The sequence below is a fragment of the Diceros bicornis genome, chromosome 23 (assembly GCF_020826845.1).
Source record: "Diceros bicornis minor isolate mBicDic1 chromosome 23, mDicBic1.mat.cur, whole genome shotgun sequence".
NCBI classification, from domain to species: domain Eukaryota; kingdom Metazoa; phylum Chordata; class Mammalia; order Perissodactyla; family Rhinocerotidae; genus Diceros; species Diceros bicornis.
Window position 1 is genome coordinate 33,992,462 of NC_080762.1, and position 18,096 is coordinate 34,010,557.

The 18,096-nt window shown below is 37.9% G+C and overlaps 1 protein-coding gene across 2 annotated transcripts in view; it reads left to right on the forward strand.

Moving 5' to 3' along the window:
• MCHR2 (melanin concentrating hormone receptor 2) overlaps positions 1 to 18,096 on the forward strand; it is a 46,363-nt gene that overhangs the window by 13,523 nt on the left and 14,744 nt on the right. For both annotated transcript variants that reach the window (XM_058566573.1, XM_058566572.1), the window contains exon 2: positions 12,648 to 12,854. In XM_058566573.1, coding sequence (XP_058422556.1) covers positions 12,673 to 12,854 — 182 coding nt within the window. In that variant the 5' untranslated portion in view covers positions 12,648 to 12,672. The remainder of the gene's footprint in view (positions 1 to 12,647; positions 12,855 to 18,096) is intronic.

Here is an 18,096-nt window from a genome sequence, read left to right on the forward strand (position 1 = left end):
AACAACTCTCTTCTCCAAATAAAAACTTGTAGATTAGCTGAGCAAAGTACCAAGCCAATAAAAAATTATCTTTTCTTTTTAACTGAACTGTCTTTGCCAAGAAGAAACATAAATTTTTCAGAAATTTTCTTCTTTAACCCTATTTAGGATTATACCTCATGTAATTCTTAAAAAGGATATGAGGTGAATCAGAATTATATTATTTAAAGGGTATTAAAGTAGGAACAATGTAAATAATTATTGTATAAACTGTTATCAAGGATATTTTCTCTAGTCAGCCTTCTAAGGCAGCTCTAACAGAAATATGAGCTACCAATGTGAGCCACATATGTAATTTTAAGTTTCCTAGTAGCCACGTTTAAAAAGTAAGAAAGAACAGGTGAAATTAATTTTAATAATACATTTTAACCTGTTATATAAAAAATTATCATTTCCATATATAATCAATATAAACCAGTTATTAAGGAGATATTTTATATTCTTTTTATACATAGTCTTCAAAATCTGGTGTGTATTTTATGCTAATAGCATCTCAATTCAGACGAGCCATATTTCAAGTGCTCAGTTGCCACACGTGGCTAGTGGCTACCATGGTTCTGGGGAAAGTTCAATTTCACATGCATACTGTGATACTGTGTTAATTGATAGCAAAAAATGATGAATAAAACATGGCCCCTGCCTTCAATGAGGGCAAAGTGCAGGAATTCTTTCAAGCTGGGGACCTTCCTGGGGGGTACAGGGCTACCAGCCTAAAAGTAACTTTTTGCAAACTAGAGACTCTCTTCTTCCCCAGTCACTTGACTCCCATCTGTCAGGAAATGGACATAATATACCAGTTTTAATAATACAAGATACTCTGCTACCATCAGCCAGAAAATGGTTTTAATAAGTATAAAAACCTATGATATCTACAAGTAAATGAACCATCCTCCCTTAGATGTGGCAATTTTGAGCAGTGCACAACCTGCACAATTGTACCAAATGCCCTTCTGGTTCCCTTGGCCTAATTCTGGCCATGGCACCTTCTCCTCTCCCCAGTTCCATCCCGGCCCACACCCCAACCCACATCAGAAGAACAGGACTTTCCAATACTGCTTCAGAAAGTCCACTGCCCGCTCACCCTGAATTATAGCACACATTGTGAAGAAGGGTACTTTTTTTAGTATTCCAGCCTCCTTTATCTGTATCTCCCCTCCCCACAACATGCTATCTTTCTCCTTCAAGGAAGGCCAATGGATGACCTATACTTCTAAAGAACTGTCTTGACCTCCCATAGCCTCTTCCAGATTCTAGAAGCTAGGCAAAACCAGGACATCCTCCCTTAACACAATGTGCTTTTGGAGAAGGTTCATATGGCAGTCCTTAATTCTGCATCATGCATTTAATACAATACTTCATTTTCCCAGAGTTTTTCACATTGTAAGCACCATTTTCACTATGGGGATGAAAGTCTACCTTCTCAGTTCAATTAAGTTCAAGCATCATCAAGCACGTAAGAGGCGCATCTTCCTGGAGCTGCTGAAACGTTGCTCATTAAGTGGAAAGCTACTTTGCCTTTGTGGCTCTGCCAGGCAGGCCCATCAGTGCAACTTTGTTCCTTCACAGTTCTCCATACCTTTGCCACATAACATTGGAATCTCTGCTTAAGTCGATGCTTCAAGTGTTTTTTTCTTGCCTACTCAATTTGTGGGTATAATTACTGAGTTTACCACATATTAGAAGTATTTACATTCAGTTTATATTTATTTCTAGAAAAGTAATGATATGGCCCAAGATTGAATATTAGCATGATAAATTATACTTAGCATCTAGTAAACTTCATTGTGGTTGAATTAACTGGTAATAGCCTTGTGCGTGAGTCTTCTTCATTGAAAGCTGAGGGAATAGTATAACACTTCGGGTTTCTAATTAAATACTTGCTATATTTTTTTTAATGTAGGGAGAAGTGGAAATGATTTATTCAATAGGCACAGAAGCCACATTGCCCAGGGCCCACGATACTTTTAGAGGCCAACAAAAATGTTTTAAATTCAAAAGGAAAAAATAAATAGAATTCAACCCGGATTATATTTGTTTTTATATCACTGCAATTATAAAATAAAATTTTGGGGCCGGCCTGGTGGCACAAGCTGTTAAGTGTGCGCGCTCCGCTGCAGCGGCCCGGGGTTTGCAGGTTCAGATCCCGGGCGTGCACCGACGCACTGCTTGGCAAGCCATGCTGTGGCAGCGTCCCATATAAAGTAGAGGAAGATGGGCATGGATGTTAGCCCAGGGCCAGTCTTCCTCAGCAAAAAAGAGGAGGATTGGCAGATGCTAGCACAGGGCTGATCTCCTCACAAAAAAAATAAATAAAATAAAATTTTTAATATTTTTTATGGAGGAGGGGGTCATGACAGCAAAAGTGTCTAGCGCCATGGAAGTAATGACACAGCCTTGCTCTGGTTGACACCACAACTCCCGGGAACAGTCTCATAGATACTCTGTTCCTCCTAAGCAAAGAGTATATTTCCTTCAAATATCTTTCCAGCTATTGTGAAAAAAAAAAAAAAAAACTCTCTAGCAAAATGATGAGCTGGAGTTTTCCTGAGAATCTAAAGAGTTTAGAAAAATAAGGCATAGAATGTGAAAGTCTGGATTCTCTAACCTGTTTTCAAACCCGCAAAGAACATTCCCTTCCAGCTAATTCAGTCCAAGGTCAAAGGAGATTTTGAACGTGCTAATTAAAATGTTAGATATTACTTGAGCAGAAGAAAACTAATTTTTATTCACACGTTTTGAGTGTGATTCATGAATGAGTGGGATAACATGTCAGATTGTATCCCAGACCTTAATCTCTTCTCAAAAGTTAAGCATTTACTTACATCAAACCAAATTCACTAAATATAACTTCATAATAAAAGTGAAGTTTAAGTTAAAAGAAAATCAATAAGTCAGGTAAGTATTAGTATTATGGCCTCTCTAAGCCTAAGATCGCTTTTGATGTTGTGGAATGTGTGAGCTGCTGACAAAGAAATGTGTGTGGCAAGGGGCCAGCAAGTGCGAGAGGCAAGAATGCGAGCAAAGGATGCAAATCCTTTACATTAAAGGCAAAACGAATTTGAGCAGCAGGCCCTGGATCCTAGCCAGCATGCTTTACCTTAGCAAGCTTGAGCAGTCCGTGTGCAGAGACTGGAGTGTGCTGGTGCTAAAGAAGCTGCCAGAACGTGAGCTGAAGTAGGACACAGGGGCTTGAAGACACCTGGAGGTCAGGTGGGTGCATCAGCAGACATGAGGGAGCTGGGGAGAGCTGTCAAAAAGCCACAGGTGATGCTTCATGAAAGTTGAAAAACTTGGCTAGCTTGCAGCAGCCACACCTGGGGTAGCAATTTTTGCACAAGGGCATGGGGGGCAGTGGTTTGAAGGATGGAGCTGTGGAGCAGCTGTGGCTACACAAGTCGAGCCTACAGCAGCCCTGCTCTACACACCATCCATCACCAGCAGTGGCTTCATCTCCGAGGGTGCTAATGCCAACCCGAGATGCCCCAAATCTGCACAGAGCTGGTTCCCACCAGATTATAACTGGTTTTCATATAGACTGAAAAAAGACATAAAAAGGTTGTGACTTGTGCAAAGCCAGTTTCCTAAGGCTGTAGATTCTGAACTGTGAGAGAGATGATATTTTATAATCGTTGTCATTTGAAGAGATAAAGATTATGCAACCAAAACATACAGGGGAAAAGTATTATAGAGGTTTCTTAGGCAATTAATAAAAATATTATGTTATTTTCCTGGATTTTGTGTTTGGAGTATTTTCAGCTTTTTAAAGTTTGTAATGTGCTGTCATGTCTTTTCTCATTCTAAATAAACATTTGCCCTTAAATTTGTAACTTTGTTTTTTCTTAAAGCGCACCCCTCCCTGTTGTATTAGCTAAAGGACCCACAAATCTCCTGCATCTGTTGCTGTCTGCATGCCCACAACTAGATGCGAGGTCCAATTCCTTCCTTGTTCCAGTGGAAAGAGACTTCTCTCTGCTTAGTTAGAAAAAGAATTCAAATTAAGGATGCTATAAATGTTTGGGATAAGAAGTGAAATGCCTTTGTATCAATTAAGTGTGAGCATAAATTTCAGTTGTTCAGGCTACATTGATTACAGTGTTTAGCTACTACTTAACCTAAGGAGATAGGTGTGAGGCAGAAGGAAGTGGTGAGTAGGTTTAAAACACACTCCCAGGGGCTGGCCCTGTGGCTTAGCGGTTAAGTGCGCGTGCTCCGCTACTGGCGGCCCGGGTTCGGATCCCAGGCACGCACTGACGCACGGCTTCTCCGGCCATGCTGAGGCCGCGTCCCACATACAGCGACTAGAAGGATGTGCAGCTATGACATACAACTATCTACTGGGGCTTTGGGGGATAAATAAAAATTATAAAACACACTCCCGGCCATTTTGACCACGTTTTTGGTGTATTCCTCATTAGGATAAACTCCATTAGTCTCTTCTCTCCGGCTTCTCCTTGTCACTTAGAGATAGATTGGAAACTGAGAAATGAGAGGTGGTGTGGCGCCTAGAAGGCTTTCTTCTAGCTGTCAGAGGTGACCAAGCCTGGTTTTCCCAAGTCTGGATCAGGTCATTGCAGCTGCTGTCTAGACAATCAATAGAGACAGGGTCATGAGAGTGATCCCTTCCTCTGGTTCTCTTTACTGTCTGAAGTGTTTTCAGCCAAAAACTGGTACTATGTTATGTTAAAGTAATTCAACAAGGAGGCCATTAGATTGAGGTGGCCTTGATGCCTTCTAGCCAACGTAAGCAAACCAAAACCTAAGCCAGAGTCGATACTTAAGAACAAACCAACTTTTGTTTGAGAAAATAACACTTAAGAACAACCCATAACAGCCAATGAGGCTTTCACAAATAAGGGAACCTTAAGCTATTGCCAATCAAATCATTTCCTTGCTTTGCTTCTGCATCTTCTCTATAAAAACCTTTCCCCAAGTTTCCTGTTGGTGGAACACTCCTAACCACTTTTGGTTTGGTGCTGCTTAATTCGAATGGATGTTTGCTCAAATAAACTCTTGAAAATTTTAATGTGCCTCAGTTTACCTTTTAACAGTTTCTAAACCCACTCATTGTAGATTAAAGATTAAAAAGTGGCAGCCTTAACTTCAGCCCTGTCTTGGTTCACAATTCTTATTCCTACAACTCTTGCCACTCAATTCCCATTCCCATGTTCTGTACCCCAGTAAGCAAACTCTATGGCATAATAATGACGATGATGATGATGATAAAGACGATAATGACTGAAATTAATTGAACACTTACTAGAACACATTATTCTCAGCACATTTTCATATTATCATATTAATTATCACAACCATACTTTGAGATAGTTACTGTTATTATTAGTTTTATAATGGGGAAACTAAGACTTAGATTACTTAACCAAAGTTACAGATTGCAAGTGGCAGAACACAGTACATTTATATAAACCATAAACCTTTATAACCACACATACAACCATAAGCTCTTCCGCTCAGGAGCTGGAAATCCTGTTGATCTTATTCTTTGCTCTAGACATTGTAATGTTTGCTGAATGAATGAGTGACATGAAATAGAGCATGCCTGGAGATAATTAAAATAGAGATTCCCCAAAGAGAGGTTCAATGGAGAGGAAGGAGATGGCTGGATCAACTGAAAAATAATGAGCCTCCAGTTAGATGGACCATAACTTGGAGAACAAATCTATACAACATGGACCCACAGGTGTGTGTGTGTACAGGAGTGTAGTAGGTAAATGTAATTGTTATATTTTGTGTTTTGTGGCTATCAAAACATCCTTATTGATTTTGCTAGTTACCAGCAGTAGGCTTTTTCCCATATGATTTTTCTTCTGATATTTACTTGAAAATAGCAAGCTAAACTTGCTGTTTAACTCAGCAAGACAGGCAGCCATAAAGCTGGCTCATTAGATTCAGTTAATCCCATCATCATGGCTATGTTTCCTAAAAAGTAGTTGAAGATTACTATTATAGCATTTACTCTAAAAATAATCAAAATTGTGTGAAATTGTCACTGCAATGTAAGGAAACTCATCATCTCTTAGTTCTTTTGATATATTCTCTACATCATGCTCTTCTTTGTCATACACGTTTTCTTATCACTTTTCAGACTTCTTAACACTGTCTTTTTTCTTTAAAAAAATCTAACTTCCTTTAAATTCATTCCTCCTTTTGCTTGTCCTGATAGTCATGAATAAATTGTGTATGTATGAAGATGTCAGTGTATATAGATGAACGATGTGAATCAGAATACATTAAACTGACCCTGTCAGTCTTCTATCAACACCAACCTCACAAGCATAAATTTCCCTTTTTGTTTTTAAGGAAAAATCTTCCTACAAAAAGTCATCTTCAACTATTTAAGATCAGTGTTCTGGGTTATATTCCAAATAAGTGTCAAAATTTGCAATTTAATAAATGAGAAAGAGTTCTACACTTAGAAAAGTTTCAAAAGGAAAGTACTTTAATATCTGGGTGGATGGCCTCACCCCAGAGGTACCACATGAAGACAGACAGAGTTCAGGGAGTTTTTTCCAAAGGAGTATTTATTAAGTTAATCTTATTTAAGTACTAGCTTTCGTTATAAAATTAGACGGAATTGTCCTGGATGAAAATGACCCTTAAATATAATGAAATCATACCTAACAATTGAGAGGTTCTTTGTATAAAGGATCCTAAAAAATAACCTTCTGAGTAAATATTAACAGTATTTAAAATATGAACATAATTTAAATAATAATGCTTAAAACTTTTTCAACAGCTAATATTTAACAACCATCAGTGAATTAATATTTTGTTTCTGTATAATTAACTGTGAGATAAGAATATGGTACCTGCTGAGCCTTATGAAGCACCACATATTGTTGGATACTAGCTTTTCATGTTTAGCAATCATAGACCTAGAGGGAAAGCAGGTTGCTACCTGCCACAGCTAACATGACAAGATGAAGGACATGGAGGTTATTTTCCTTGACATGGATTTCTTATTTGACTGATGAATTTCTCAAATTTGAAATTAAGTGCATTAATAAAATAAGAAATTTCTTATAAATATGACAGAAGGATTCACACAATTTTAATTATATAGAATTTTCACAGATACACCAGTTTGCCTTTACTTCAAATTCCAACATTTATAGAAGATGCTAAACATGAGGTTTTAACTGACACTGGGGAAGAGCAGTGTAACAAGGCCCTTACTTTGTCAGGTTTCTAGTGACGTGAGTAAAGGTTTTAGATTAAAGGTTACAGTTTACTTTCAGAGTCCTTTGCACATATAGTATTATTTTACAGATAACTTCCTTTCCCACTCTCTGAAGTTCCCATCTTCCTCAGAGAACTTGAGAGCTAGAGATAAATAGAGCAGGAGGTACAGAGAGATGGAAGGGTGAGACTGAAGAGATTTGGGTTGAGATTTCAATAACCTAAGAGTTGTCAATAACAGGTGAGCCCTCTGACTTGGCAAATTTTTTCTTGTTAAACATTAAAAAATATTAACATGTAACATTACAAAAAAATTAACATGTAGCCATATAGATTATCCTCCCAAATCTTAGGTGTGAGGCCCTTAGTCTTAGAAACACGCTTATTAGCGTAACTGTTGGCCAAAACTTGGGGAGTCATATTCCTGTAGATTATGTTTGCAGAAGAGATATTGAAATACATAAATGATTTGGGAGATAATGGATTATGATATACATAATTCACTGGAAAAAGTTTGCCTATGTCTTAAACTTAAACCATCATTTCCAAAAATGCGCATGTTCCCCAAACCTATTAATTTGAATACGTAATCCGTATTTTCTCTTTTAAACTTGTGGAAATGCTTAAAAAACAGTTGTCATAAAAGTTAATTTTCACCTCTTATCTTAAACATTATATTTTTGTGTATTCCCCAAAATCTCTCTTAAGCATTCGTTTTTCATAATATAAATAACAGAATAAAAATTGAAATAAATAATGTTGACTTTTTCAAATAGTGACTCTTGTTTTTAAAACAACATGAGGTGACGGACTGTGAATATGTTTCGCCATATGAAATTCTTCAGTGAGTTCAGCCAGTCAATCCTATATACCTGTTTTGCCTGAAAATGGGTCTTTTACTAAATTTTTGCATGCCTTTTGGCATCAAATTTCAGCATAACAGAAACACAAAGTTAACATTTATGTTAGCTGATTATTAAAGTTTGAAATAACTGGACAGGTAAGTAGACGATAACAGAAGCAGAGTAGGAAAATTAAGAGGGAGATAAGTATTAATAAAGAAGAAAAAATAGAGATTTAGATTATTGCCTTGAAACCGTATGGTCAGATGTTAGACTGCTTTTTAAAAACTATTTTTACTGTTAATATAACCTGCAGAGCCATACAGAAAACCCTCTCTTTAGAGGGAACCGTCCGTCTTTTTCCCGTTATCACTTTGCTTTGCTTTATATTTTTACCATTATTACATGTATCCCTAATAATATAGATTAATTTTGCCTGTATTTTTAAATTCTATGCAAATTGAATCATACTGTATAAATTTTTGCTTTTTGCCCAACCTTAAGTTACTAGAGTCATCCATGTTATTTTTTGTACTATAGTCTGTTCCTTTCTGGTGCTGTGCAGTATTTAATTGTGTGAATATATCACAATTTATCCATCCCATCTTAATGGGCATTTTGACTATTTTCCATTTAAAATATTTAAAACAGATATTTCTGTGAATATTCTGGAGCACTTATCCTGGTACATTAAACATATGTATCTCTAAGGTATATCCTACCTCGACAGGAAGTTTCTAGGTCATAGGATAACATGTATTTATTCAACTTTCATAAATAATGCTTCCTTGTTTTCACAGTGGTATATCATTTTATACTCCCACCAGTGGTGGGAATTTCTGTGGCTCTATATCCTCACCAACACTTGGAACTCTCAGACTTGAAATTTTTTACTAGTCTGACGGGTATGTATAGGTATCCCATTGTGGCTTTAATTTGCCTTTTTTCTCATCACTAGTGATGTTGAATGCCTTATGAAATGTTTATTGACCACTGGATACCTGTTTTATAAATGCCTATTGAAGTCTCTGGCCATTTTTCTGTTGAGTTGTCTATATTTGTCTTATTGGTTTGTAGACATATTTTACATATTTTCAACAAGAGCCTGTAGTTGGTTATATGTCTTAGAAATATCCTGTGGGGCTTGCCTTTTCTCTATCTTAATGATATCTCTTTCTTTTCAATTTCCATGTTACTTTTTATTTTTTGTGAACATATTTTTTCAATAGGCTACTGACTGGAATATTGCGTCTAGAACATGAAACATTCACTGTGTCCCATTTCTTAAACATTCTTTTTGTCCTCACATACATTTTTTTTATTCTGGTAAAAAAAAAAAAACACATAACATGAGATCAATCCTCTTAACAAATTTTTAAGTGAACGGAAAATGTTGAATGTTGAGTAGGCACAACGTTGTACAGCAAATCTCTAGAACTTTTTCATCTTCCATGACTAAAACTTTATATCCATTGAACAGCAATCCCCATTTCCCCTTACCCTTAACAACCACCATTCTACTCTCAATGAGTATGACTACATAGGATACCTCATATAAGTGTAATCATGCAGTATTTATCCTTCTGTGACTAGCTTATTTCATTTAGCATAATGTCCTGGAGGTTCATCCACACTATAGCATATAACAGGATTTCCTTCTTTTTATGGCTAAATGATACTCTCTTGTACGTATACACTACATTTTCTTTCTTTTACAGCTTTATTGAGATATTATTGACATATATGTAAGTTTAAGGTGTACAATGTGATGATTTGACACACATATACGTGTTAGTTAATACCTTCAGGTTAGTTAATAATAAGGTTAGTTAACACCTTCATCTATTCACATAATTACCTTTTTTTTTTTTTTATGGTGATGACATTTAAGATCTACTTCCTTAACAACTCTCAAGTATACAATCCAATACTATTAACTATAGTCACCATGCTGTAGATGAGACCCCCAAAACTTATTCATCTTATAGCTGGAAGTTTATACCCTTTGACCAATATCTCCCCATTTCTCCGCCCCCACCCCAGCCTCTGGCAACCACCATTCTACTCTCTATTTCTATGAGTTTGGCTTTTTTAGATTCCACATATGAGGAAGAACATACAATATTTGTCTTTCTCTGTCTGACTTATTCCATTTACCATGATGCCCTCAAGTTCCATCCACGTTGTTGCAAAAAGCAGAACTTCCTTATTTTCTATGGCTGAATAATATTCCATTGTGTGTATATGTGTGTGTATCACATTTTCTTTATCCATTCATCCACCAATGAACACTTAGGTTGTTTCTATGTCTTGGCAGTTGTAGGTAATGGCTACGATGAACATGGGAGTACAGAGATCTCTTCAAGATACTGATCTCATTTCCTTCAGATATATACCCAGGAGTGGTATTGCTGGATCATGTGGTAGTTCAATGTTTTGAAGAACCTCCATACTGTTTTCCATAGTAGCTGTACTAATTTATGTTCCCACCAACAGTGCAAAAGGGTCCTCTTTTCTCCACATCCTCACCAACACTTGTTATTTTCTGTTTTTTTGATAATGGCTATTCTAACAGATGTGAGAAGATATCTCATTGTGGTTTTCATTTGCATTTCCCTGATGATTAGTGATGTTGAGCATCTTTTCATGTACCTATTGGCCATTTGTATTTCTTCTTTGGAAAAATATCTATTCAAGTCCTTTGCCCATTTTTTAATCAGACTATTTGTATTTTGCTATTGATTCCTCATGTATTTTGGATGTAAATTGCTTATCAGATGGATGGTTTGCAAATATTTTCTCCCATTCCATAGGTTGCCTTTTTGTTTTGCTAATTGTTTATTTTGCTGTGCAGAAGCTTGTCAGTTTGCTGTATTCCCACTTGTTTATTTTTGTTTTTGTTCCTTGTGCTTTTGGAGTCATATCCAAAAAATCGTTGCCAAGACCAGTGTCAAGGAGCTTTTTCCCTATGTTTTCTTCTAAGAAACATGTCTTTCCCTAAGTTTTACAGTTTAGGATCTTACATTTAAGTCTTTAATCTATTTCCAGCAGTATATAAGCAATGCTTGTATCTTTGACTGCCTGTTGGCCATTACCCTCAAAATATATTTTATGGGTTCTCTGAGGTCTTAGGACAGTTATTTTTCCCTTCACAAAGGATGTGCATTTGCATCTGCCTGGTACATATGGGGCTTCCTAGTCCTGGACCACCTCAGACTAAGTTCAAGCCTATAGAGTCGCTGGCCAAACTAGGCTTTGCCTGCTCAGGGTGCAAATCTGAGAGGATTCTTCTGGACCCTCCCAGGGAAGGGTCTCTGGGAGCCACGACCTCCTGGAGAAGTCTGCTTTTCTTTTTCTTTTCATTTTCTTGTCCATTCCAAAAGTACCAAGGCAGCTCTTTCAGCTGTTTCCAACTGTTGTGAAGGTAGGAGAGGAAAATCTAAGTCCGGTTCATCCTTAACTGAGGGTGTAGCCCCTGGAGCTCCAGCCCAGACAAAGGGTTCTCTTGCAAAATTCCCCACCCATAGTGGGCTGTGGGCCTTGACTTCCCTCTGGACACAATACAGACATGGAAACAGAGCTCTAATGATTGTGGCATCAATAACTGCCTTCTAGATAGAGATAGCCTTGGTGCTTCAATAATCTGCTTACCTCCCAGTTACAGGATCTCATCCAAAAACTGGCCAAGGAAGGCTCACTAACTTTACAGACCTTGAATATTTTTAAATTGCTGTACACACACACACACACACACACACATATTCATATATATACATATATACATTTTGTCCAGCATAGTTTTTTGTTTTCCCTGGGATGGTTAGTCTGAGTTATCCAACTTACCATTAAGAAACATGACTTAGATGGTATTTCTAAAATGTCTTTTATTAAGAAGATTGATCACGCAAATAATTTTCCAGTTCTATTTGATTTTGTTGTTTACTTGTTTATTTGTAGGTTGATTGGTGGGCATTGTTTCCTGTGCCATAATTCTTCTTTGTACATGGTACTCCCACAGGCTACAACACTTTTCCCTTCCTACAGTGTCCTTGACTGAGCTAACTCTTCCTAATCCTTCAAGATAGTGCAGGAATCATCTCAGGAAGTCTTATCCCATTCCATTCCTAAATAATCAGAGTTAGTGTCCCTCATGCACTTTGTAACAGACAGAGGAGATATATTAACAATGTAAGTATTGCAGGGATACTTGTCAATATGACTAGACACACAGGTCAATAAGAACAAGCGCCAGCTGTAAACAACCTGAACCAGTGTGTAGTGAGTCAATATCAGCTATGCTCAAAGCACGGACCACAATAAGGTGTGATAACATATGCACACTTTCATAGTACACTCTTCTGTAATTTGCTATTTACATATTTCCTCTGACAATCTGTGAGATCATTATGGACAGGGAGCAATTATACTCATCCTGGAATTTTATGTTGCATGGATTCTTGGTGCAAAGAAGACCCCAATAAATATTTTTTTAATCAAGTTAAAGAAAATCTCTATTGAGGGAACTGCCTCAAAAATTTAATAAATAAATCACTTCTTATTCCTTCATAGCTTTAACCACTGGAGTTCATGAACAATGAATTCACTTCACTCATCCTGTTGGAACACCTCTGCTGAGCTTTTGAACAAGTCCTGGAATAAAGAGTTTGCTTATCAAGCCCTGAGCATTGTGGATACAGTCATCCTCCCTTCCATGATTGGAATTATCTGTTCAATGGGGCTGGTTGGCAACATCCTCATTGTATCCACTATAATAAGGTAAGGGCTTCTTATTCTTTTCCATAATTTAGGGACATCTTATACTCCCTAAATGAATCCTTTCCCCTTGTAGGATTTTTCTTAATGAAATCATGTTTTTGAAATATTTGCTTAAGATAATTAAAGAAGATTCTACAGATATTTTCATCATTTGCAGATCTCAAAATGAAAAGACCTAGGCCGATGCTTACTGCTGGTTTAGTGAATTTTTAGAGCAGCGATTCTCAACCTTAGCTACTTATTAGAATCACCTAGGGAGCTTTTAAAACTCCTAATACACAGTTTCACCCCAGACCAATGAACTCAGAATCTCTGGAGGTAGAGCCCAGGCAAGGATTGAAACTACAATACAACCATTTTATTTTCTGGCAGTAAGAGTTATCCTAAGATGTTGACCTGATTTGGCTGGTGAAGAGACTCTTTTTTCACTCATGTGGGCAAGAGAGAGAGTCTACTTGATCACCCAAAGATTCAGGCGGTCATAAATGATGGGCTTTTCCCCTCAGTACAGACTACCCCCATGTAGGCCACACTGAGGGACATCTGCTCCCTAGTACCTCCTACCTTTGCTTCACCTCTATCACCTCATTCAGGTCATTTCCTCCTTCTTCTCAAGTGTAGAGCATAACGTTTAACCTGGAGAATAAGAACAGATTGCTTGTTTTCTGTGGGCTTGACAAAATGGATATAGAGTTAGGATACCATCACTGCTTGGTATCTTAGCTATCCTGATTATTTTCACATTTAAGTTTTCTTGTTTTATTTATTTATTTATTTATTTGTGCGGAAGATCAGCCCTGTGCTAACACCTGCCAATCCTCCTCTTTTTGCTGAGGAAGACTGGCCCTGGGCTAACATCCATGCCCATCTTCCTCCACTTTATATGGGACGCCGCCACAGCATGGCTTGCCAAGCAGTGCGTCGGTGCGCGCCTGGGATCCGAACCGGCGAACCCCGGGCTGTCGCAGTGGAGCACGCGCACTTAACCGCTTGCGCCACTGGGCCGGCCCCTAAGTTTTCTTGTTTTAATCAATGAAAGATGTTAAATTTTTTCTGTCCTGGTTTCTGAGCATACTTATAACCACCATTTAAAAAATTTTTGTCCATATTTATATATTATAAAACACCTTCTAGAGTACTACTTAATAGATGTTTTAACCTTATGTTAACATATAACTACAACAAACTTTTGTGTAGCATATTACACTTACAAAGCACCACTGTAAACTCATTTAATCCTCAAAACAACAGTACTGTTATTATAACACCCGTGTGAGGAAAGAGGCTCAGGAGAGAAAACTTGTCCAGCATCACAAAGCTAATAAGTGACAGTCCTGGCACTTGACTCAGATCCCATGATTTCAAATTCCAGGCTATTTTCTCCACATTAATGAAAACAAACAAACAAATCGTCAAAACTAAAAAGATGTTTGGATTTACCATGTAGACGGAAGGATTCTCCCAGGATCAATTAAGAGCAAGAGCAGCCCTGAGGATGGCGATGGGGATGACGCTCACCATCCCTGAGAAAGCTCATAACTGGTCACTTTCCCCAGGTGGCTTCTCATCATCCAGCCCATTTTCAAATTTTTATTGTCATTATCTCTGCAGTTAAGGGTAACATATCAATGGTATTTTTTTACACCATCCATAATTGAAGATTTATTTAGTACATTGGAATTCTACTCTTAATGAATGCAGGCATTCTTTGTGTCCTGTAAAGCCATTTGTGAATATGAAGCATTTTAAATTATTTTTTTAAAGTTCTGGAAGCAGTTCGACTTAATATGTATTACTAAATACCTGTTGCATGCCTAGCACTGTCCTAAGGGTTATGTGAACACCAAAGAAATATGGCAGCATCTAACTCTAAAAAGTTCATAGTTTAGTGGAGAAGATAAGATTTAAACACATGAAATAATTTGAAAAATAATACAAGACATTAAATAGTATCAAGTGAAGAACAAAAAAAGATAGTTCCAGGAAGGAAAATGGAAGTAATTAAATCTTCTCAGGAAGCCTAAAAGAGGCAATAGTGCCAAGTAGAAAGTTAATAGAGACATGGGACTGTTTCTAGCTCACCCCTATTTGCCCATTGCGCGAGCCCACTTCTTCCACCTTCTCTCACACCCCTCAGGATTTGGCCATTCTCTCCTAAAGATATGTCTCAAGCCCATAGAGCCTTGGTTGCGCTATTGAGAAACCGAGTCCTTATCACGTGTTAGCCCTTCAGAAACAGTTGCATTTTTACAGACAACTTTTTTTCCTTTTTTTTTTTTTTTTGTGAGGAAGATCAGCCCTGAGCTAACATCCATGCCAATCCTCCTCTTTTTTTGCTGGGGAAGACCGGCCCTGAGCTAACATCTATAGCCAATCCTCCTCCTTTTTTCCCCCTTTTTCTCCCCAAGGCCCCAGTAGATAGTTGTATGTCATAGTTGCACATCCTTCTAGTTGCTGTATGTGGGACGCGGCCTCAGCATGGCTGGACAAGCGGTGCGTTGGTGCACGCCTGGGATCCGAACCCGGGCTGCCAGTAGCGGAGCCCGCACACTTAACCGCTAAGCCACGGGGCCGGCCACCAACAGACAACTTTCATATGCAAAGCTCCTCAGTGTTGGATTTCAGGCCCTGTGAAAAGCTATTGAAGAGATGTTTGGGGCCAGAGAAACTTCTTGGTCTGCCTCAAATTACACCAGTAGACAATGGCCTGATCCTATCTACTTATATGAAGACAAAGCTGGAAGAAAGAAATGAGGAATATGAACTCTTCTAAAAGTCAATACTGAGCTGTAATTCCTGGAAACAGATTCTCAACATAAAGCAAATAATTATTTAACTGAAAAAAAAGAAAATCTGAGCCATCATATTGACCAATTTATATGCAATAATTATGAAAAACATGTCATTTATTAATATCATTATCATTTTATAGATAATATGTGAGCAGATATATGTTAATGTAGATTTTAAGATGAATCTTTTAATCTTTCAAAATATTTGGAAGCAAACTTCATTTAATTTTTATTGCTTGGACTTTAATAAATTTTTGGAGAGCAATTTGCAAAGAAAAATATTAATCTTTCAAAAGTTATTTGAAAGTGAATTAATTTTAATTTTTTTTTTGGCTTGCAATTTATCTAACACTTTTTTTTAAATTGCCCTCTAAAAATTTTAGGCAATTTATGTTAATATTTTCATCACGCCTTGTCATGATCTTTTATTTGTTACCTTCTTAACAGACAGGTGGCTCAATTAAAATATTAAGACTACTCTAAAAATAAGGAGCAATACATATATTTAAAGAAGATTTAGTAACTTTCCCATTTATAATAAATACTTGTATCAGAAGGGGATGAATGGAACTAAAAGTCAGTAGGATCATTAATGGTGCTGGGAAGCAAGCAATGAACTAACTTTTGACTTTGCCAAAGGAAGAGTAGAAACCTGTATGAAAAAGTAGATTTAAGGAAGGTAGAGCTTCCAGAGTAAGATGTTCTATGCGGCTTTTTTAAAAAGTAAGGAGCAATTTGTGCATTAAGCAAGTGACTAGAAATTGGTGAGGCCAGATCATTACCAGTCTGTCATACTTTAAATTCATAGCAGGTCAAAAGGAAGCCAGATTAGAAAATATAGGAGGAAAATTGGGCCAATTATAACATATTTTCCCCCTTCCCCCCTTTGGAGAGAGACTAATGAACTCAGTGCCATTACTCAACTGCTCTCTACAGCCACAGTGGGCCCTGGGAAACTACTTCAGTAAAAGAGATGACATTTTTCTCCATCAATTCCCCACCTCCCCCTCCTGGACACATCTTTCTCCTGTCTACTGACTGATGGCTTTGAGTGGGCAGAGACTCTCTAAGGAATGCCCTGTCTCCCAATAAATAAAAAGTTCCCGTTCTGTCATTCCCTGCCCTCAACTGCCTGTCAAGTCAACTAATTCACACTAAATCATAAATTACTGAAACATCTTACTTTTTAACCCTCCCAGTGATGTCCACATTTTTTATAGAGATTGCAAGAGGGACAGTGTGTTAACCTAAAGGAACACTAATGATCTAATGGTAGAATACCAGTTGCTAAGACAGACGGAGGGAAAATGCTTAGCACAAGGCCTCTTCCTTTTTCCTACCAAGCTTAAATCACAACTAATGTCTCCCTCTGACCCAGCCCTCTACCATTGCCAGAGTGTCAGCCATATGTAAGCTCTTGTTGGGGTTGACCCATATCCTTGCTGCACACATACTCTATGTTTTAGATGTGGCTCACAGCCGCATCTGTTCAACTAAACTGGAGAGTGGGTGGGAGACCCTCATTGCTACGGTCCAATGTACCAAGACAACTCTGAAATCTAGAAGAGCTAAATGTCTAGCTCAAGGACACAATAAATGAGGGCATAGTAATGAAAATAGAAATAGAATTATTAATAGAAATAGAAAATAGAAAATAGAATTCCAATTAGATTTTCTTCCCACTTATTACACTATGTATCTAGAGCAGGGTTGGCAAATATGTCACTCTGCTCTAAACTCTCCCATCCTCGGCAGTCACCTCTAATCACACCTGTCTGTCCTGTAGTAGTACCTGTGTGAGGACTCAGAATTCTTCTCAGCACAGTGCTTCACGTTATCTCTACTAACCCATTGAGGTTGCAATAGAAGTTTAATTCAATGAGAGTTAAATGCCAAACAGAAACTGGTGAGACAACCCAGACATAAACAAAAGCAGGACGCTACTACTGCATCCTACCACTATCCCGCATCCCAAAACCACCACCCCTCTCCTAGCCCTGAACTGGATGGAGAAAAGGAGGTGGTTTTACAGACCCCGGCAGTCTGGGCTGCCTGGTGGAAGCTGTGGCCACAGTGGGATCTGGGACCATGGAGTGGGGGCTGCAGGCGGAAGGTGGAGCCGTGGAAAGGAGGCAGCTACTGCCAGAGATGCCAACAGCCGAGAGGGGAAGAAAATACCCTGGTCTCTCCTCTCCTCCAATTTCCCTCTGATAGTGCTTCCTATTGGCCAAAACTAACCAAAACCCTGTTGACAAGGAGAACTAGGAACAAAGCTGGGGGAGGGTGGGAAACGAATTTGAGAACAAGCTGATCAGGAAAGCAGCTTCCTGCACGCGTGGTGTTATATGTTTTGTTAGTTTTATTTAATCCATTGCCTATATTGTTATTTCTGATTGCAAAATGTAAACATATTTTTAATAGAAATTTTTTTTAAATGTAAAAAAATACAA